Source organism: Epinephelus moara, chromosome 20 (assembly GCF_006386435.1).
Source record: "Epinephelus moara isolate mb chromosome 20, YSFRI_EMoa_1.0, whole genome shotgun sequence".
NCBI classification, from domain to species: Eukaryota; Metazoa; Chordata; class Actinopteri; order Perciformes; family Serranidae; genus Epinephelus; species Epinephelus moara.
In genome coordinates this window covers 38190955-38213088 of record NC_065525.1, presented here as the reverse complement: position 1 = coordinate 38213088, position 22134 = coordinate 38190955, and the positions used below count along the sequence as shown (strand labels likewise).

The 22134-nt window shown below is 40.0% G+C and overlaps 1 protein-coding gene across 6 annotated transcripts; it reads right to left on the bottom strand.

Moving 5' to 3' along the window:
* On the bottom strand, positions 1-21717 carry lsm14aa (LSM14A mRNA processing body assembly factor a). Of its 6 annotated transcripts, XM_050072189.1 has the most exons (11): positions 21416-21717; positions 17046-17209; positions 16801-16960; positions 15016-15135; positions 13944-14291; positions 13481-13561; positions 12802-12984; positions 9432-9606; positions 9162-9200; positions 8560-8800; positions 1-5889 (listed from the first exon to the last, which is right to left on the bottom strand). In XM_050072189.1, exons 1-11 carry the CDS (start codon positions 21534-21536, stop codon positions 5866-5868), a joined length of 1656 nt encoding a protein of 551 aa, XP_049928146.1. In that variant the 5' UTR covers positions 21537-21717; the 3' UTR covers positions 1-5865. The 6 variants fall into 6 exon arrangements, with proteins under 6 accessions (XP_049928146.1, XP_049928141.1, XP_049928140.1 ...); XM_050072184.1 differs by lacking the exon at positions 15016-15135 and having other exon boundaries at positions 1-5886; positions 21416-21716; XM_050072183.1 differs by lacking the exon at positions 15016-15135 and having other exon boundaries at positions 21416-21715.
* Between the last annotated feature and the right edge of the window lie 417 nt (positions 21718-22134).

Genomic DNA, 22134 nt, shown 5'->3' with positions numbered 1-22134 from the left:
TAATGAACAACTGTTTATTATTTGCTCTTAATAAAAACCCCAGTCCACTGAGGCCCACAGAGGAGGATGTCATGCTGGGCTCAAAGACAAAAACAGGTGGCTGTGACTCCATAGAGTGTTACAGGAAGCCAGAAGCGAGAAGCAAACGCGACCTCCTGATGCTCAAACCGCCACTTCAGTTATTGCATCAACAACCTCAAAACTATTATTTTTTATTCCACCCGCTGTTGTGGCCACGGACAAATACGAGCATCGTGTAGTGTTGGTGTGCGTTTGTTTACATCACTGGTCAAAACCTGACGTGAAAGGGCTTCCTTTAAATATCCAGGCACATGACCCCCCCTCCATCACCTCCTCCCACAGCATCTGTCCAATCAGACAATAACACACACTCCTTACATCTCAGTGGTTCTCAACTTTGTATCAGAGGAGCCTCAAATGTGCCTTTAACTTTTACAAAACATGGACAGTGAATCAGTTATAAGTATATTTATTCCCAATATGCAGAGCAGCATTAACACCAGGCACCTCCACTGACCCAGCTCCCCCATTTCTCCCAGTCTCTGTACGCTGTGGATGTACCTGTCAGTAAATAGTTTGTGGTAACATAATAAAGAACACACGAATTAGTAAAATGCACCATGAAATACCAATATAAACTGAAATAATTTAAAGGGACAGTTAACATTTCTTTTCTTTCCTTCTGAGAGTCAGACATTGACATTAGTACCACTCTCATGTCTGTGCGCTCAATTTGAAGCTACAGCTGGTTAGTTTAGCTTAGCATCAAGAATGTTAACGGAAAATCCTTAGCCGAATTAAATAAAAAACAAGAACAATTCTGAATAAATTAAGATGGCATTTCAGTATCAACATGTAATGTCCAGACACAGGAAGGAAACCTAAAATCACTGATTTTTGAAGGGAGTTTTGCGATTTTCTTCTGTATCAAACGACACGTTAGCATGTTGTATTTGTGGGGAATAATGTGTAAAGTGTAAGACTGTTATTTTGTCAGTAAACCTTGTGAGTTGTAAAGGAGCCGAATCTTGTGCCGTTTCCTTTGTTACATGTTGCTGTTGTCCCTGGCTTCATATAAGAGGGAAAAGTCTGCTAGTCGCTAGGCTAATTCGTACTATGTAAAATGCCATAGGCTTGTGCTAATAACGTTAGCATGTTGTAATTGTGGGGAAAATGTATCCAGATAAAGACAAGTGCTTTGTCTGTGAATGCTGCGAGTTATAGTGAAGCTAATTTGTGTACTTGTGTTTGAAAGTGTCTCTATTAAGCCATGTTTAATGTGTGTTTTGAATCAATCTAACTTTATAGCACTTAAGAAACCTCATCGCCAACTAGTGTTTTGGAGGTGTAACTGCAGAGTGACAGACACACCACCACACAAGTATAAATGCTCACAGCAGCGTAAATAAATATAAATCCTGCTTTAGGGTGAAACCTTGTGAGTTTTATGTCTACGGTAAATTCAAAGCTACAGCCAGTAGCTAGTTAAGTTAGTATAGAGACTGGAAACAGGGAAAATGTTAGCTTAGCTTAGCATAAAGACCGAAACCATACAAACAGCTGTAACAAAAGCTCATGGTGCTCTTAAATTAAGATTGTTAAAGCTTGGTGTTGATGATCTCAAGCTGTTCTGGATTTTTGTTTTTTCCACCACCCTTACCAAGAGTTATTGTTCACTTTAAGGTTTCTGATATGTTCAGTCTTTATTGTCACAAAACACTGCTATCCTGCGTCTGTCATAACCAGAGACATGCCTTAAAATCTTTAGAGGTTGTTCTTTTTTTTAAGGTCTTCACTGTATTTTCCCTGTTTCTGGGTCATGTTATATCTGGTTTGTCCCTTTGAGGCTCTAGTCATTTCAGTTTATAATGGGCTTTCTTTGTCAGCATTATTGATTAAATTACCACAAACTACTTGGCCACAGTGAGCTGAGAGCTTTCAGGCCCTGGTTTGTAATCCAGCCCTGACAGAAGCTTTGACATTTGTCCTTTCTTTCCAGCTCTGACGTGACACCTGAACGTCTGAGAACCACTGCTGTCTGTGATCGACGACCCTCTGAAATGTCTCCCAAAACAAAGTAAAACAAATTAGGGTTTCTGTCCTGCACTGGACACCTGGATACACAATGAGTTTGGACACACGAAGAAAAGTTTGCAGCTTTCAGCCACGTTTGACACCAACGTATCCCAAAACTGAAGCGTCTGTCAGCTGCGGTTTGATTTTTCTGAAGATAAATATATCGTAACAGAGCCTCGACTGTACCCCCACAATAATTATAGACATTTACAGTGCTTACTTATGAATCAATTCATGCATTAATCAATGATAAACAGCTATTTTAAATACATTAATCAAATTTAAATGATGCATTTTGAAGCCAAACGTAAAAACATGACAAGATAGTTACATTGAGAGAGTGAGAATGAATATCTTACTTTCTAATTCATTATTAAAAGCCAAAATAAGGAAGTAGAAAGTTTTGCAAGATGATTTTATTTTACTTGGAGTTTTATAACACATCATTTAAATGTATTACTTAGAGTCAAACAACATAAGAGTTTATATTTATTGTGGTGAAACACGAGAACATGTCACATCTGTCTGAGAGCTGCAGCTTTTCTTCTTGTGTCCAACTCCAGTTTTTCTCAAAGCTCCCAAAAACTCTCACACGGGTGAAACGAACAGTTTTAGTGCCTTAATGCGAAGGAACAGCTTCTACAGCAGTGAGGGAACACGTTAAAGTTCAATTCCACTTGTCAAGATTTTAAAAAGCTGTGTGCAATAAAGTCTTAAATCTCTTGTCTTTACATTTGTCTCTTCTCTGATGCGATGTTAGCTGTTATTCTCGAGCATTAAGGCGAATCAAGAAAACATTTTCTCTACATTTCCTGAGCACAATTAAGTACTTTAAAGGTAGCTTTGCATGTCAGCCTGACATCTTTTCATTAGAATTTCTTTTGTTCTGGAGTCAAAGCCATGAAGCAGACACAACTTTAGGGGAGCAGCCCCGGGTCAACACACAACTTCATTTTACTTTTATACATTTTAAACTACTGCAAGTATTCGAGATGCTGAAGATCAGCTGGAAAGTCAGTTTTACGGCTTTTCTCTGATGAAAACAGCCCAAACCAAATGGACCTAGCCATCCTTGTTGACAGTGTTTGACCCAGGTCTGCTGACAACAATATTCACGTGTCTTTTAGCCTATTGATTCTCAGTGGAGTCAGTTATCATGACACTACAGAGTCTATGTTATCTGAATACAATCTCAGGACAAATGAACAGAAAACAGCATTAAAAGTGCAACTCTATACATTTCCTGCCAAATCAGATTTAAAAAAAAAACAAAAAAAACAACAACAAACCCTCTGAAAGAGTTTTAAAGTACTTAAATCATGCCAGGCCGAGACGGCGTCAGATTATTCAGTCATAACTCATCAGACCCAATCCTTCGTAACCTCAAAGAGAAGTAGGAGTATTGCTAGAAAACTATGTTGCTACACGCAGACAGCTAGCATGTTTCTACTCTGTTTATTTTCTATTTATAGTTGACATCACTTCCTGTAGCTTTAGCGGGCTGTCCACCACTGTGCAGTGCCGCGGGACAAAGTTAGTGGCATTAAACGTGAAGTTGTACTGTAACAGGTGGATGAAATGGGACCTGTGGGTTTTATTCAGCCTGAATGTATAAATTAGTGTGTCTCTGGAAGCAGCAGCAGCTGAACGTACAGAACGTATGAACGAGTAGTATCACCTGGAAAAGTGCAAACACCTTCGGCTACGGAAGATTTTAAATGCCCAAAATAAATATAACCAAGTAAGTTAAATAATAATATTACTTAATATTTGTATTTCTTTTATATGTGTGCAGTTACTGTCATAATTCAAAGAAAAACATGTTACAAGAAAACATGTTTTGCGTTTTTGTCTTTAATAACTGGAAGAAATGTTTTTCATTGTGACATGAATTTTCCACATCTAGTCTACGGAGATCAATTTGTCTCAATAGCTGTGAACAGACTGACAGTCTGTGTGTAAATGTGTAATCTGTACAACTTCCACAAATGAAAAAAAAATTCGTAAACACCAAAAACTATTTTGCAGATATAAAACAGATGTGCAAATACACAAATTCCCGAAAAATAATTATATCTTTTAAATTGCAAATATAAAATGGAAAAATAGAGTGTGCGTTAAATGCAAATCTGCTATCTTAGAATTCAGATTCACAAATATCTTTTTTTTAAACTTATGTTTGGAAAATATTCACCCATGCTTTTTGTTTATTTGTTAAATAAATGCTTTCACAGATTTTTTATTGGTGCATTTCCATGTCCATTTTATATTTGCAAATGTTTTTTTTTATATATTATATTTTTCATATTTTGTAATTTTATATTTGCAGTTTTTTTTGTGGCCTTTGACTGCGAATTTTTTTTATACGTTTTATATTTGCAAAATAGTTTTGTGAGTTTACAAATCTTTTTGTCTTCTTGGAGGGTGTCTTATATTCACAGATTACACATTAACATACCGATTGTTGGTCCGTTCACAATTTGAGACAAATTTATCTTCGTAAAAATCAAATCACAACACAGAAATCAAAGTGATGTATTTATTACAAAGTCAACTGACATGAGATTTTGATGAAACTGCGGAAACGTTGCAATTGTACTTAATAAATTATCTCTTCAAGCACCCACGCAGTTTTCCATCTCTAAAAACAAACTCTCTCGTCCTCATGATAGTGTATATTGTCTAGTACTGGCAGGTCTGTGCTGCTCTCTGCTGGACATCACTGAAACATTACACTCCTCTGTTGTGATTGGATTTTTTACAATAAAAAAACAACTGATTAAAGAGTTAAGTTCAATAATGGCATTTTTATGACCCAGTTAATGCACACATCAACACTTCCACTTAATCTGATTTGTTTTACTTTGGGCATTTTAAATCTTCCATATCTAGGAGGCCTATCAGCTGAGAGGCTTTAAGCTAGTTAATATTAAGATTTTACACTACAGCTCTAACTAACCGAAGCCCCTTTAAGCACCAGCAACTCATGAATGAAGCAAATCACAGAGAAATAAATGAAAAATATCCAAAGAAAACTTCTGAAATTTGACCTATGATCCATCTGTGACCCAGTTAGCTTGTGGACTGGGAGTAAAAACTACCACAAAAACCAGTTGAGTACACATGTTGCTCCCTACGCTAATGTCAAGATGTGAAACACGAGTCAATACTTTAAAGATCGACTGAGAGAGGAAAGGAAGCTGCGGAGCTGAAAGTGACTGTGAGAGAGGTTTGAGGTGAAAGATCACGAGCACTGAAGAGGTGGGAGAGACGTGACGGTGACGACAGGATGATGAAGAGTCTATGTAGTAGTAGAAAAATACATGTTAGAAAGGTGTGACTGAGATCCTGTGGGCTGTTCCGGTGCTGCACTTACAGGATATGCTGAACCCACCCCCCAAATAAAGCTATGTGTCAGTCAAACAACCCCTGACAGCTAACAAAATATTATCAAAGACAGGTTTAGGAAAGGGGCCGGGGACATAATTCATTAAAAACAAAAAACATCCCTCTGAAATATGACATTTATACATAATTATTTCAGCCACCTGGAAATTATTTTGTTGAGATCTGGACTTTTTTTTTTAGAATGTTTTTCTTGTTGTTGTTGTTGTTTCCACCGTTGTGTTCGAGCAGTCTACCCCCAGTGCTGGTGACAAATATACAACTAGTAGACAATCTTCATTATTTTAGTCAACCAAAACTATTTGTTTTCCACTGAAGCGTGAAGAAGTTCCACCTTTCTGGAGAAGCTTCCTCCTGTCGACACTACGCAGCCACTTTGTTGTCCTTCTGGAACAAAAGGGAAATAAAAACAAAAGACATTTAGGATTAAAACACATTTTATACAAAACATATTTTTCACTGAGCAAATATGCGTTCAGGCAGGGAGACATCAAAGACTTAAAGATTTTGACTTTGATTTTTAAAACCTGACCACCTCCTAGAATTTAAATATATCAAAATATTTATCATCAGTCCATATTCTGAGGACGACGAATACTTAACGTAATACTCTTATTATAGTCCTTGATACTGCTCTGAAAACTTAATTTTATGGGTTGGGTTGATTCTAGTGTCCAAAATTAACTTTTTGAGTGACCGGCCAAGAGGACTGGTAAATGAAAAAATCCAATGACCAATTAACAGCATAAATAAGAAATTTCATTTGATTTAGTGCATTTCATTGACATAATGAGGTATTATGTTGAGTAAGAACTATGCCCATTTTGAAAATTCATGTATGTTATTCATATGGTCTACAACAGTCAATCAATTTTATTTATAAAGCCCAATATCACAAATCACAGTTTGCCTCACAGGGCTTTACAGCATACGACATCCCTCTGTCCTTAGGACCCTCGCAGCGGATAAGGAAAAACTCCCCAAAAAACACCCTTTAACGGGGAAAAAAAACAGTAGAAACCTCAGGAAGAACAACTGAGGAGGGATCCCTCTTCCAGGACGAACAGACGTGCAATAGATGTCGTACAGAACAGATCAACATGATAAATTAACAGTAATCCGTATGACACAATGAGACAGAGAGATAATACAGACTCTCCCCAAAAACTCTAACTTGTGGTGTCAGGGAACAAAGTCTGGAGCTGCTGCACAGACAATGAATGGTGAACGATGTTGTAGATGATACTGAGAGCATCCGGGGGAATGTTCAGAGTATATGGGAACATTTTCTGTTTCAGACTGAGAACACTACAATATAATAAAGATCATTTAGTTATAAAAAAAGAAAACTAACATTCTGTGGGTCCCATTTATTGTCTATAGAGAAGCTTCAGACTTTATATACCCTATGACAGGCATGTCCAAAGCCAACCACCCAGGGGCCAATCTTGGCCCACGGACCAATTTTTAACAGCCCTTGGCTTGACTTTCATATTATACTAACCCTAACCCGTCACACAATACTGGTTAATCAAGCAAGATCATATTCCCTTCAGCTCACTATGGCAAAACTATTGTACAGTAGACATGCATCAAGTAGGAACTACACAGGTAAAAGTAATGTGTTTTAGTAAATCGATGGTAAACAAGCAAATACCTAACTGTAGACATTTCCTGCTATGTAGCAGATATGGCCATAGCAGAGAAGTATAAAGGACCACTGCTCTCAGGAGCGGAGGAGAGTTGAATACATTTTCACTGAAAGATTAATCAGTTGCGTTTGTCTTGTCATTTTTTAATAACCCATATGATACAAGAAGCAGCTGGCCCCCTCAGGTATTTTCACATGATCTAATCTGGCCCCCAGTCAAAAAAGTTTGGACACCCCTTCCCAATGACATCACAAATTTGAGACTTCCTTCTCTGGTTTCTGGCTTAAAGAGAGAGAGATGCTACTGTTCACAGATATTGATTGAACTTTTCTAAGCCTCGAAAATAACACACTGGAATTCTGAGTTTAGGTATTTCCCCTTTAAAGAAGGCAAGTTATTTTCAATACATTGTTTAACCCATCTCCACAGTCTCAGCTTGTGAATAAGGTCCTGCTGGTGAGCAGTGATGCAGTGTATAGGTCTAGGGCTTTTATTGTGAAAGATAACGTGCGTAAAGACAAATCTGTAATCTGTGTGTGTGATTGTGTGTCAAACTCTGACACTGACAGCAGAGCAGCACGCCCGTAAATGACACCAAAACACTGTAGACTCTCAACATAGTAATCAGTTACATGACTATTTTGGTACATACATTTACCCTCCAGTGTGGCGGATAGCCTTCAGAAATTTACTCGTCAAGGGGAAAATCAACCTGCATTTGGTGCTTGACAGGTGTTAATTACAGACCCTGCTATTAATCAAATGACATTAATTATTGATTAATGGTTCAGGTCATTCATCAGAGGACATCTGTCTATTTCTACGGCTTCTCAGAATATCAGGATCTGCTGCTTTTATCATTGTGGATTGAAAATGATTTAGTTTCAGACAAAACAAGTTACCCAAATATTAAAAGAGTCAGAGTCTCTTTACTACAGTATCTACTCATCTACTTAATAGTGTTTCAAAGTTATTTTACTTTTTCACAGAAAGTAATTCTTTCCTCGAGACCCCAAAACCCGACGATGTACCCTGAGAGCTGTACTACTACTAGTTACTATTATTACTACTTCAGTGTTGATCAGTGTAACAGTGGCAGTGGTTGTTGGGTTAACTGCGATGGATTCTAAGACTTCATGATGATGGATATTTTCAGATATTTTGTAAAATAAATGATTCATTAATAGTGTCAAAATAAATTAAAAATCCTGACAACAATCTTTAGTCGCAGTTTCATCTCTTACACTACAAACCATGGACGATGCTATTCACAGTACAGTATGAAACATATTAGTGCATTATCATTGTCTGGGGATGCAGTTAAAGTGTAGATTTTCAGTGGTGTGCTCTGCATTACCTCACGACTATGACGTCACAAAGAAAAAAACGGTTCAGTAGACTTTACCCTGTATGCTGATAAGTCGGCGAACTCTCGTCCAGCCTGGTTTCCTCTGTATCCTCCCCTGAAGCCGCCGCCTCCCTGTGGCGGCCCGAAGGACCCTCGGCTAGCCGAACGACCCCGACCTCCGCGGAAGCCCATACCTCCACGTCCACGGTAACCTCCGCGGCCTCGGCCCTGACGGAGGGGGATGCCGAACGTCTCGGCATTCATCCTCCTCTCCTCTGCCCAGGTCTGCCTCCGCTCCCTGCAGGATGAGGAGGTGAAGAGGAGGTGATGAGGAGCAGCTACAGATGGTTGGTGTTAAAAACTCACTCATATTCTGCATCATGTAGAGCTGCATAACAATGAGACTATGAACTGCACCTCCATAAAGTTATTTTTAACAGCTGAATGCTGCTAATTTATGATTTATTATATTTACATGGAGGTTCTGCTTTATTATCTGTCACTGTCAGAATCACTAGAGATCAACTCCAAACAGAAATCTCCATCACTCACCAATACAACACAGACACCATCAGCTACAAATGCACCACAAATGAATTCCTCCACCTATGAGGAGGTTGCCAGAGCCCCCAGAGTCACGTGACAAGATGAACACTCACCTTGGGAAACCTGAGACTCCAGACTTCTCATTTGCTTTCCTGGTGAAAAGAAAACAGACAACAGAGTCATGAGATTGTAACAGAAACATCTGTCATCACTTTCACAGCGGAGGCAGAGGACGGTCAGAAACAATGATGGAGACATCTGTGAAATGATGAAGATGGTCACATGTCTCAATGTGTCCTTAAATTTAAGCCCACACCACAAGGTGTCTGACTGGGACTCTTACGGACTGACTGATACTTGTAAAGACCAACTGGGACTCGTACCTGGTGTCATCACAGGAGATGTTGTCGAAGAAGGACTTGGACTTGTCGTAGTAGCAGTTGGGGCCAAGTGGGTCACCCTCTTCATCAGCGTTACCTTCGCTGTTCTGGGTTTCCACACCTGAGTCGCCCTTATCCTCTCCGTTCACCGCTTTCTCCGACTTCTCAGTCTTCTCATCTGAGAGACGACAGAATGAACACAGTCACACTTCTGACGTGATAACGGGCTTTGAGAATTTAACATGGAGGAAACAAGACGGAGGATATGTCAAATTGTGTTTGTCCGTATTTACTTAATCAATCAAACTTTATTTATATAGCGCCTTTCATACATCAAAAATGCAACCCCAAAGCGCTTTACAAACCAAAAACATACAACAAAAAAATAAATAAATAAATAAATAAATAAATAAATACTACAAATATTGAAAACCCGCCCCTCCCACCCCCACATAACAGAACAGGGGAGGACAGGAGCGGGAGAACTGTGGGTCGCCACACGAGCAGCGCCGCACTTAAGGACAACACTGAAGTTTTGGACCAATGACATGAAAGAAAACAGCATGTTTGGTCTCATTAATATGTACTCTTCTGCGTTCCTTTTTACAAGCCCAAAATATGACAGGAAAAAATGAACATTAATACAGACATCTGCTGCAGCTGATTCATCAGACACACTGGGACACAGTGGAGATCACAACACACACACAAAAAAAAACGCTAATTAAAATTTACTTTTAAGTTACTTTAACTCTCAGCCCCACAGGACAAAAACAACAAACGGTTGTTTTTCCACACACTTTTGGCCTTTTTTTAATCTGTTCAAAGCGATGATCCACCCAAGGGAAGTTGAAGGTTTCTAAATCCTTCACACTGATCTTTTTCATCTCTCACTCAATCACCCATCTTTTTGTTGAGCTGACATCATCAGGATATTTATCTGACGTTTTGTCATTCTTGCTGTATGAATAAAAGCTCATGTTTCCCAAAGTTCAACAGAAAACTGTTTTCTTTTACTTGACATTATCAACACAAGTCAAAACAGTCTGGAATCTAGAGCTGCACCTTACTCAGAGTTATGCCAGTTGAATCAGATTTGGCTGTTAAAATACGAATATTCGACTATTTATTTTTTTCCCATGCAGAGTTTGAACAGGATTAAGCAGGACATTCAGGGTGACAGAGACATTCATGTAATGCAGTAAACAAACCAGGTTAGCCCTCAGAGCTAATGTATGCTAACAACGAAAGTGATGGCTCAGAAAAGTGCAACAACATTTTTCATCACCACAGCCTCGCTTCCTCGGGGCAGCTGCCTCCGTCTCACTAGCTCTTTTTACACAGAGATCGCAGTATAGAGCCACCACAAAGTCCCTTCTTTACGCTGTCTTTGCATTTTTTATTTTTTTTTTAAGACAGAACCAAACAACAGCAGCATCAGGCTGCTCCACTGTGTGATTTTAGACAGCATGCTGGCACCCCAGAAGCAAAAGAGGGGGTTGTGACATGTAACACAACAGCATCGGCCTCTAATGTGACATAACATATGCGACAGCAGCGCTTTATAAACAATTATAATGGCATTAACATGGCGATACCAATCATTTACTGTCCCTGTTATATGGCGGATGATCTCATCCTCAGATCAGAGGGTAAGGAGCTCCCAAACCCCATTGTTTTCCCAATTTGCGGACATTTTCGGCTGCTGTTATTCTTCGAGTTAGCTGCTAACTACTACTTTTAAATCTCCCACGGTGGGTCACACACATAACACATTGTCAAAACGTCACACCCATCTGTCCACAGTCCTATCCTGCTGTATGTCCCTTTCATACAGACATTGTTTTGGTGATGTTACTACTTTCACTCCTGGCTTAGACACCTCTGTCCCCCCCATTCTGCGATTGTACCTTTCACACAGAGCAGGAAGGCATAACAATTGTGCAAAATCCCTCCCTTGAACAGGCACTGTGATAGGGACTACTCAGACTCAACCCGAGTCTGGGTCAACAGCTGCCTTTACCGAACAGCAGCGCAAGAAGAGGAGCGCTCACTCTGCAGCAAAATTGTACAATGAACACTGACTGACAAACAAACAAGCAAACAAAATAGACTGCTTGCCCTGCTGGCATCAGATCTAATTTAGCAGCACTTCATTCTAGGGCTGTAGTCTCCTGGCCGACTAGTCGATTATTTGGTCGCTATGCTCTCATCCGACCAAATTCTCATTAGTCGAATAATCGCTGTGTTACTTTCATAAGGAGAAAAGTGCTACATCAACAGCTTTCCAGGATTAATCCATTATTTCCTGCGGTGGGGGGACAGGCTAAGTTACCTGTGAAAATGGGGGTGTTTTCAAAACACCCCCGTTGTTGACAGAAAGTTGGACTCGCCCACCCTAATGCTCAGCGTCGTGGTGACGCAGTCACGCAGACCTCCTGTCAGTTTCTGTAAGCTAAAACCATTTCCCTCAGTGGAAACGGAGCTTGTATTTACTTGTATTTCACAGATAAGAAACAATAAATTGTGAAGACAGTAAAGCCTCCACTAAAATAGTATTTTAAGTCGTGTGTGTGATTTATCCTTCAGGGATTTATACTCCGAAATCTCCGCTCGTCGCTAGGCTAATGTATACCATGTAAAATGCCATAGGCTGGCGCTAAAAACGTTAGCATGTTGTGTTTGCTTGGAAAACGTGTTTAGCATCAGACAGTTGTTTTGTCAGTGAATGTTGTGAGTTGTTATGGAGCCAAATTATGTACCGTTACCTTTGTTATATGTTGCTGTTGTCCCTGGTTTTATGAGAAGAGGAAAAGATGGCTAGATGCTAGGCTAGTTTATACAATGTAAAATGCCATAAACTTGTGCTAATAACTTTAGCACGTTGTATTGGTGGGGGAAATGTGTCCAGATATAGACAAGTGTTTGTCTGTCAGTTCTGCTATTTATAGTGAAGCCAATTTGTGTACTTGTGTTTGAAACTGTCTCTATTAAGCCATATTTAATGTGTGTGTAATGTGTGTTTTGAATCAACTATATAAATAAAGGTTGATTTGAACTAAACTTTACAGCACTTAACTCAGTCCTCCACCGCCAACTAGTGTTTTGGAGGTGTAACTGCAGAGTGACACAGACAACATCGCAGAAGTAAAAATAACGTGCAGATTTTTTTTTTCTCCCACAACTAATCGATTAGTTGAAGATTATGTGCGGCCAAGATTTTCTTTGGTTGACTACAGCCCTACTTCATTCATGTACATTTTCAGTCAGTCAATACCTCACTACTAGGAAAAATATGAGCAACAGTTGTTGAGATGCTTCAGCCTGGACGCTGCTAACATGGTTTAAAATATTATATATTTCCAGCAAATACCTTTTAGTTTGAGCTTGCTCTGGAACTCCCTGTCGATCTCCTCCTTGTTGAACTGGGCGTTGGCGCTCTCAAAGTCGAAGTCTTTCTCGAACTTCATGGGTCCGTCTCGGCGAACGTTGAAGCGCCCTCTGCCGCGGTGTCCACCCCCTCGACCACGCCGGTTAGCCGGTGCTCCAGCAGCCGCTAAATGACACAATAACAAAGTACATTAGCTTTCATAATAAAATAGTGGTGCAGAATAAAAACACCAGTAAACACAAATTAATTTCATGGCAACACATGAGGTAGTAAACCAAGGCACACATCCACTATGGTAGAAGAGTTCTCAGTCTTTCAAAATGAGTTAGCAAAGAGCCAAGTGGCATGAACGCAGCTTGGCTTCAGAGGTTAGCTTTACACCAGTCACATCAAACATGGAGGAAATGCAGTAAATAATTCAGATAGCATGCTCAGGTATTCGCTGAGCATGAAAACACCGTTGTGTCTCATCGCCTCGAGTCCATTGACATGAACAGCATGTCAATCTGCACACACGTTCACTAGCAAAGAAAAACACGTCAAAGAGGGATGATCAGGGTCGATGAGTTTATGGGCTCCACTGTCCAAAAGGAAAGCTGTACAGGCATGCAGAGTCTGAATGGGCTGTTGAGGATGGTGTCAGAGCAGAGGAGGGTTTAACCTGTGGAACGTTTACTGGTATCCCTGCCTTCACCTCGCGCCTGCTCAGACTCTGGTTTGGGGGCTTTCTGGACGTCTGTGCCTGGAACAGCAGAGTCTTTTAGTCTTCCAAAACAACGTCAACAGTCAAGAGAAACAGTCCTGCTGCCACTAGTCTCCTACCTTCAGATAAAGGCACAACGCTTTCAAATGTGGGACCTCTGGAACAAAATGTTAACATATCACACAACGTGGAAATGATTCTTTACCAGATAACTACAGAGTTTTATTTGTGCCTCACTCCTGAGCACGCACAGGGACATTTTAAATAAAATGAGCAGAGAATAGATTGGTTTGCTCGTCTTGAATCATTTTCTTCTATTGAAAATATCCACTGTGCTCTCAGGAATGAATAATAAATATAACTCTATATAAGACAGCAGCACAGATCACACTATGTGCTGATCTCTGGTCTGAGCTCTCACCTGGGTGGCTAAAGATAGAGTGGGTAAGCCCTGCAGTGGAAGCCCTATCTACAGCAGTGATGTGAGAGGCGGAGATGGTTCGGGGTGCAGACCAGCCCTGGCTGCTGCGGCCTCCCCTGACAGTCTCACCCCTCCTCGTGTCCACGCCTTCCTGGTGCTGGACCTTCTGGATGCCCTGACCGGCACTGGAGGGGGCCGTGCGACCGTGGGTGGGGCTCCTGCGTCCCAGGCCGGGGGCTGGGGCTGTGGTGGTAGTGGTCGGGGCTGACGGAGCCGACGGGGAAGTTTGGATCACCTGCTCCAGGGTGGGGCTCTTCCGCAAAGGGTCCAGGGTGGGGCTGCTGCGGCCTGGTGGGGGGAAACCAGGGCAGGGATTGGGGTTAGTGGTGCACATTGCTCACAGTGACTTAACTAAATCAACCTGATCATTAGTCGGCATTGATTGGACCAAAAACAGCTCAGAGACAGAGGTCATTCTCACTGTTTAAAGGGAAACAAGCTAGCTGGGTTCATTTCAAACTACACCCAGCAGGAGCTGAACCTCTGTATGCCCCTTTGTTTCTTGGTGTGAACCAGATTAACTGAGCTACATGTGTGAGACCACCTCACTGAGGAAGGTTCTCTGATAACAGTTTAATATTTTACAAACGCTCCCATCAAAGTCTGGAGCTTTAATCTGACACAGAACTGATTCAACAGGACATGCACATTACTGTGAGGAGCATGCTATTAAGTTCAAGCCCAATAGTCTCAATTTACTACTTCTGATAGTAGAAGCATTCTGCAAAGATTAATCTCAGTCATTACTTTCTGTCACAAAGTGGAAACACAATATGTCAGTAAGAGTGTTCTTGATTTAAACATACGAAGAAAGAAGGAGTTCATACATTTACAGTGAAAACCCATCAAACACTGTGTCTGTAAGTAAAGCAGTATTTCACCAGATATTATTAGTGCAGAGTTTTCACTTGTGTAAATGATAGAGTCAGGAGTAATTTAGTACCACCCGGTGTGGTGAGTAGACACACAGATCTGTGATTCCCTTTTCAAACAGCTTCCTGTAGGTCTTTACCTTCAGTTACAAACGGACCCAGAGAGCGATATTCAGAGGACAGAGCAGAGCCAATAGCAGTGCTCTGAGACTGGGTCGAGGCTGTGCTCGTGCTGCTCACAAAGGAGGGCACTGATCGTCCTGTATGGGAGGAACAGCAGGAACAGACTATTGAGGGCAACAACACTCGTGGTTCCTTTAAATGCACCTTGCTGTTCTGCATGGCTGTGTACCAAACCCTAACTCTAACCCACCTGTGGGAGTGTAAACCACACCTGGTATAATACCATCAACTAACCAATGATGTTAAGTGTCTTAACTGTCAGCATGTCCCAAAAATCAGACAATACACTAAATCTAAACAGGTTCAGAGTCTGCAGTGTGTTTTAAAACTGATAGAATGAAGTAAACTCAAACCAGACAGTTTACAGACTACAGCTGCAGCTAATCATTACTGTCATTACAATTAATAATTGGCAATAAGCTGTCTAAAAAACAGTGAAAAATGAATGTCAGTTTTGTCTGAAGCTACACAGATATTCAGTAAACTATCATGTGTGACACAGAAAAGTATAATATCCTCACATTTAAGGAGCTGGAAGCAGAAAATGTTGGACTTTTTAGCTTAAAATTAATAAAAAGATTAAATTTATGCCAATAAACTAACCTATTTACCATTAAGCAGCTCTAATGCAGATTAAATTCAGTAGATTTGAGTTGTTGATGGACACCACTCAAATGTAGGAGCTGCTCAAATATGAAAAATTAAAATTATTGGCATTAGCGATCAAATGCCTCCAGAAAGATCTCAGAAAACCACAAGTATTAAATCTTAAAATTCCCAAGCCGTTACAGCTCAATTTTATTGTGAAGAACAAGAACATTTCCACAATAAACTAGTCTACTGTGGCTGGTTAAGCTTTTGACTTTGTCTCCAAACAGTCAATATAATTTTACAGAAACAGCTGCAGAAAACTTCCAGTTCAGTAACAGTTGCATCCTCTGGAGTGTCTTCAATAAACGTGAGAATTTTAATACTATAAGCAATAATTGTACACTTGCTACTGCTCTTAAACTATAGAATCAATTAACCCCTCAATAAAGCTTGTATTAAAAGGCGCTGTATGTAAGAATGCGGCCAAAACGGTTACTGCACTGCACGCTGCTGCCGGGATACAGCTGAGGAGACTGCTAATGCTATGTACTGGGACACTGCTAATGCTGCTTGCCATGCTGCGGTAACTCAGTCGTAACTTTAACTGATGCTGAGACTCTACTGACTGTGTGACTGGTAGACGGCGGTGGGTGGCGCAACAGGCCAAAACACAAATTCAAAACATAAACATGATTTGCGGGATGTAAAAAAATTTTTTAAATGCGAATATTCTGGCTGTACTATTGTTGTCGGTGAGATCAGTATGTTATATGAACATTATTCCTTAGTCTCTGTGACATATTAGGAGGATTTTATGACTATTTGCTTTAGATTTCTTACATATAGCTCCTTTAAGTTACAGAGAGTATCTATGTGTCAGACAGTAAATTTAAAATCAAGATTCTGTAACCAACACAACCCAAAGTAACGACTAATCAATGTCACTACACATGTAGAGGAGGAACGTGAGGCCTCAACTGTTTGAAGTCACGCTGATGCCATGAACAAACCCTCCTCAGTCTCTTTGGCATGCTTGACGTGGTACAGGAGCCACAGAGAGACCCTGAACCCTTGGATATCATGCCCAGCTGAGGCCCTGCACCCCTAGTGTCTTTTATAGTTCGACCCATAAACACAAGAGAAGAACTTACCGACACCAACTGGTCCAAACTGAGGGGAAACCAGGGGGCTGGTGCTGAACTGGTTATAGGCAGGAACTGGAGCTCGGTTGAAGAGGCCGTAGGAACCAGCGGACTGGAACGGGGTCGGAGCAGCGGCAGCAGAAGACGAGGAGCTGGAGCTCATGGACGACTGAGGGAGAGACAGTTCACGTTACACTGTGAGCTTTAAAAAGTCTTCACCTAGTAACACTGGTGTTTGTGTGAAGGAGATGTACCTGAACAATGGCAGGGTCCTGAGGAAGAGAGCATGTTGGTTTAGGCGGCTCACACACTGTCAGGTCCTTGATGTCGCTGCCTCTGAAGATGATGTACTCAAAGGTGTCATCTCGAGGAGGGATGGGCCTGTCCGTGGGTCTGTCCTCCGTGCCAAATGAACGCACTGACAAGGAGAAAGGAGCTTCCAGTTAGCATCACGGGTCAAAGGACAATGACATGTCAACAAAACATTCACTCCACCAAGCTGTTCTTATATTTCATTGAGCGCTCTTTAGTGCTCATCTGATATGGACGAGTTAAGTTAAATTATACTCACACACTGTCTGTCAGACTGTACAAAATCTAAATTGAGGAATGTTCAATTATGGCGGCTCTCTGGTGAAAAGTATCACTACCATATAAATATATAACAACTGGCAACATGTGCTTGTGCTGCTCTCATAAAGAGTGCTACTGCAGTATTTCTAATTCTTAAGTTTGAATGTTCAACTTGAATAGTTTCTGGTGTTCCCTGATCTCTATGACAATAAATCACATATATTTGGGCTTTCGACTGCTGAACAGACAAAACAAGACATTTGAAGACATGAGCAGAGGCTACAGTTCGGAAACTATTGTTAGTAGCAGCCCTAGAGGTATCATATGTTTAGATATGCGAGTGTATCACAAAACTGTCATGGATAACCACTGCAGTTCCCCAAAGCACATTGTACTGTCTTTATATTGCTTGTTTTTCTCTGACAATCAGTTCAAAACCACTAATGTTCATTTTACTATCTCATGAGACAAACAGAAGCAGCAAATACTCGCAGAGAAGAAGCTGGAAGTAGAAAATATTAAGCTTGTAAATGACTTAAACAATTAATTAATGAACAAATTAGTTGAAAATGTTCTGTCAATTAGTTAAGTCTCTTAATCTCTAGCGAAAACAGTTAATTTAATCCCCAGTCTACTTATAGTAGGGATGTAACGATTACCGATATTACGGTAAATTTCGGTTAATTTTTACACGGTAAGAATGACCGTTTATGTTTAAATTAATTGCATTATCGCGGTGGATTATCAGGATATGTAATAACAGCCTCATTCAAGTCTCGCGATGCAGGCGCTGCGTGAATGTGTAGCATGTGTAAACACAAAGAATGAAAACATGGCGGAAGCGGCACTCAGGACATTTTCCCCCCCAACTAAATGCACAAAGTCTGAGGTCTGGGCGTACTTTGGGATTCTGAAGAATGCCGAGGGACAGCTGGTGGAGGACAACTATCCTGTGTGCAAAACATGCAGAAAGAAAGTTGCTGCGAAGGGTAGCAACACTACAAATCTGCTGGCTCATCTCCGTGACCATCATCCACAGCTTTACAGCCAATGCAAGTTATGCTATGCAAACGTCAGTTATTGTGTGAGGGACTTCGGTTTTACTAAGATTGTCATAATGTGTAACTCTCGACGTATACGGGACATTTGAGCCGTATCTGTCCTCCTAAACGGCGACTAGGTTTTCCGTTTTCGTTTAAGACACTTAGGAGCTAATACTAGCTGAGTAGCTAATAGCCGTATTAGCAGCTATGTTGCTAACGTTAAGTGTTTCAAAACGAAACGGAGCTGAAAACACTGAGCGGAGCCGACAGAATATAAACCGACGTAACGTAACGCTAATTGAGATCAACTATGATTGAATCACTGTGATTATGGTTATTGTATGGCGAGCTAGAATCGATATAGACGGCCAGTTATGCTTTCTCGACATAAGCTCAAGGAAACAACATAAAACGCTGCCGTGTTAACCTTTGACCGAGAGCATGCACTCCTTTTCTCATACAGGTAATCCTCTGACTCACATGCACACTTCTAATGTGTGAATTATTCTGTGTAATGATGACCATTGCCCTTAGGGTTTTTTTGGTTTCTCCTGCACATTTGTGATATCTATTCTATATATTGTATGTCTTTTGTTCTACTCTTGCATTGTTTTGTTTTATATATATTTTTCCTCTCGTGCTAATAAATAAATAATTAATATATAAATTGTTTACATATTTTGCTGACTGTTAAAATGCACCAGACAAATAAGCTTTGCTCCTGTAATGTGTTTACATATTTTGTTAATTTAAAATAAAATTTTCTGTTGCTGTGCCAATCCCTTGCCCCTTTAATGTGAAAGTTTCATTTTAATATAAGATTTTGGCTGTTAACATTTTAGTATGATAAGGAAGTTACAAGATTTAGTGAAGTTATTTCAATGTATCTATTTATTGGATATTTTACAGCGCTTAAAAAAATATCGCAATATTATCATTTACCGTGATAATTTGGTCACTATAATCGAGATATCAAATTTTCCATATCGTTACATCCCTAACTTATAGTTTGTGAATGTGTCCCAGATTTCTCTCACTTTACCTTCTTATAATACTTTGTTTTTTACATCACATCAATTCAATGCTAATGTGTGTAACCAACGTAACTTACATTAAGTGCATTCAACCATGTGTGTACAGCCAAAAAAGTGCAAGAATCATACAAATACATCAACTTCATCAAATATGCTAACCCTCTTACATTTAGGGACAACATGAGTTATTAATTTATTTTATATTTCATCCCTATATTTGAACATGGGCACTATTTCATGTCTTAGATTCTCTTTTTTTTTTAACTTGTGTTATTTTCTTCTTTACAAATACTCAATGAGCTTCGTTGGAGGGAGCCTGAGATCTAAGATGTTAATTGCCAACAACTGTTGCTCTGTAAGTGTTTTGCAGATGACAATAAAGAACTTGAAACTTGAATTACCCAATTTGTAAAGTATTCTAATCCTCAGTGTACCAGGTATGATGTGTACTTTACTGTCACACTGTGTTGTATTTGGCTGCTCATCAAGTGTCATTAAACAATTTGTCGTCGTCATAATCTGTTGTTGGTGAACCAGGTGAAGTGAGTGCACAGTGAATGACGTAAGGTGTTCGGCCTGCCAGACACGCAAACACTTAAGCCTCTTCCTTAGCACATGTAACAGAGAAAAGTTAGCCGCTGTCAGTGGACATTACACTTATGTCTTCATTTTAGGGTTGCAAGTAATCATCTCTGTACATTGCATATATTGTCTATGCTGTGAACCTCTGCACATACCTGCACAAAACTGTGTATCTCTTCGCTGTGGAAACATATATTCTATTATGTTTCTTAAATGTTGCAGCATTTTGTTATTTCTTTTATTTTCTCTTACTGTGTTTACTGTTATACACCAAAACACCAAGGCTAATTCCTAATACGTTATGTGAAAACCTATTTGGCAACAGACCACATTTTAATTACATGCAGCTAGCCAACTTGCTAATGCTAGCTGACAGGTTGAAAAGCTGACACATGTTGCAAAAACGAGAATATCCCACTATCATGACTGTCATCACTGCAGCTGCTTTTGGTTAACCTCCTTTAAACCTTTGTTTAATATATTTTTAATAGTATCTAACCCACCCTCATATCAGACCTTAGCACTTTTGAATAACATGTTTTCTATATGTGTATGAGCATTTTCCTAAAGCTGTAACAAGTAATGGATTGATCAATAAAAAATTATTTGCCAGCTATTTGAGTTCTGAGATGTCACACAGGGCATTTTTTGATAATAGTGTGAAGGTAAAGATGTAAGATTTTAGAAAGTTATAGAGCTTGAATGTACTAACCTTAAATTTTATTTGAAAACCAAGAACATGTAAATATAAATGTCTTTTTCTTATTACCTTTCGTTCACTTTAGCTTTTTCTATTTGTTACTGTTTTGCTTCAGTTTAGTTTTTTTACTCGGACACATAAGTATATCAATACTGTATTCAACCTTCCGTGTATTTAAAATGTGTTACGTAATAAAAAATAATGAATATTAATAGTAAAGCCATTGGATTTAAGTTATGCTAGCAGACAAGTTGGAAAGCTGACTCATGTTGCAAAGACGGGTTAATATTAAGAGCTTAGACGTATTTTCAAAAGTTATTGGAAAGTCGTTTAATTATATGTTGAAGTGATAATTTACGTTTCTGTAATAAAATCATAAAACGGGACGAAGTTACGTTGCCATTAGCTTAATTAGTTTTAGCATCATAGCGTACTGCATCATAATGGTTACGCTATTAGCTTGTCGTAGCGAGCTAACGCTAGCCACTTGGCTAACGTAATTGATTTGTTCACGCTCGGGATTTGAACCTGTAATTTAATTTTAATTTAACTTAAATATAAGTTTACTAGCCCGAATGTTTGACATCGGTCTGGCACTAAATCACACTTTAATTGTTACTTTAAAAACATGAAGACACACGTCAACAACAGTGGCGGATGCTAGCTGGTGTTAGCATTAGCCTAGCTGCTACCTTTAGCCAGAGCCACGGTGGAGTTCTCGGTGTCGATGGTGTACAGGATCCCTTCGTAGCGGATCTCGGCCTTCGAGATCAGGCTGATTTTGCTGCCCAGGTAAGGCGTCCCGCCGCTCATGGTGTCTGCTACAGGTAGGCAGTCCGATCAGAAAACAGGATGGACGGCCGCTACGAGCCGTGTGATCGACGGTAACGGAGTCTGCACCGAGTTTGTCCGGTTTGTGCTTTCTTTCCACCGACTACAACATGGCTACCTTATCCTCCATCGAATGGCTGAGAGCGCGGGGGCTAACGTGAACTCGTAATCTCGCGCGTTTACGCTCCGCCGCGAGATCTAGATCTGTGCGGGATAGAAGAGCAAACACGACCAGTGTGTGAGCTCCACATCAACATCATCACATACATCCTCCATACCAACAATAAGTGTTTATATTAATATGGTTTTAATAGCGTTGTGAAAGGTAACTAAGAACATATATCCAAGTGATGTGTTAAGTACAGTTCTGAGCCACTTGTACTTAAGTGTTTTTATTTTATTTTATTTTATTTTATTTAACAGGGACAGTGCACAGCTACTTAGCTGCACTAGAGTTAACAATAGGCTAATTTTCATCTGTAGTCCCCGCGACGGAAACAGAGAATAATTTCTCTGCTAAAAGATACTATTGAATTAAAAATACAATTACAAAATAGAACATTATCTGATAGGCCTACTT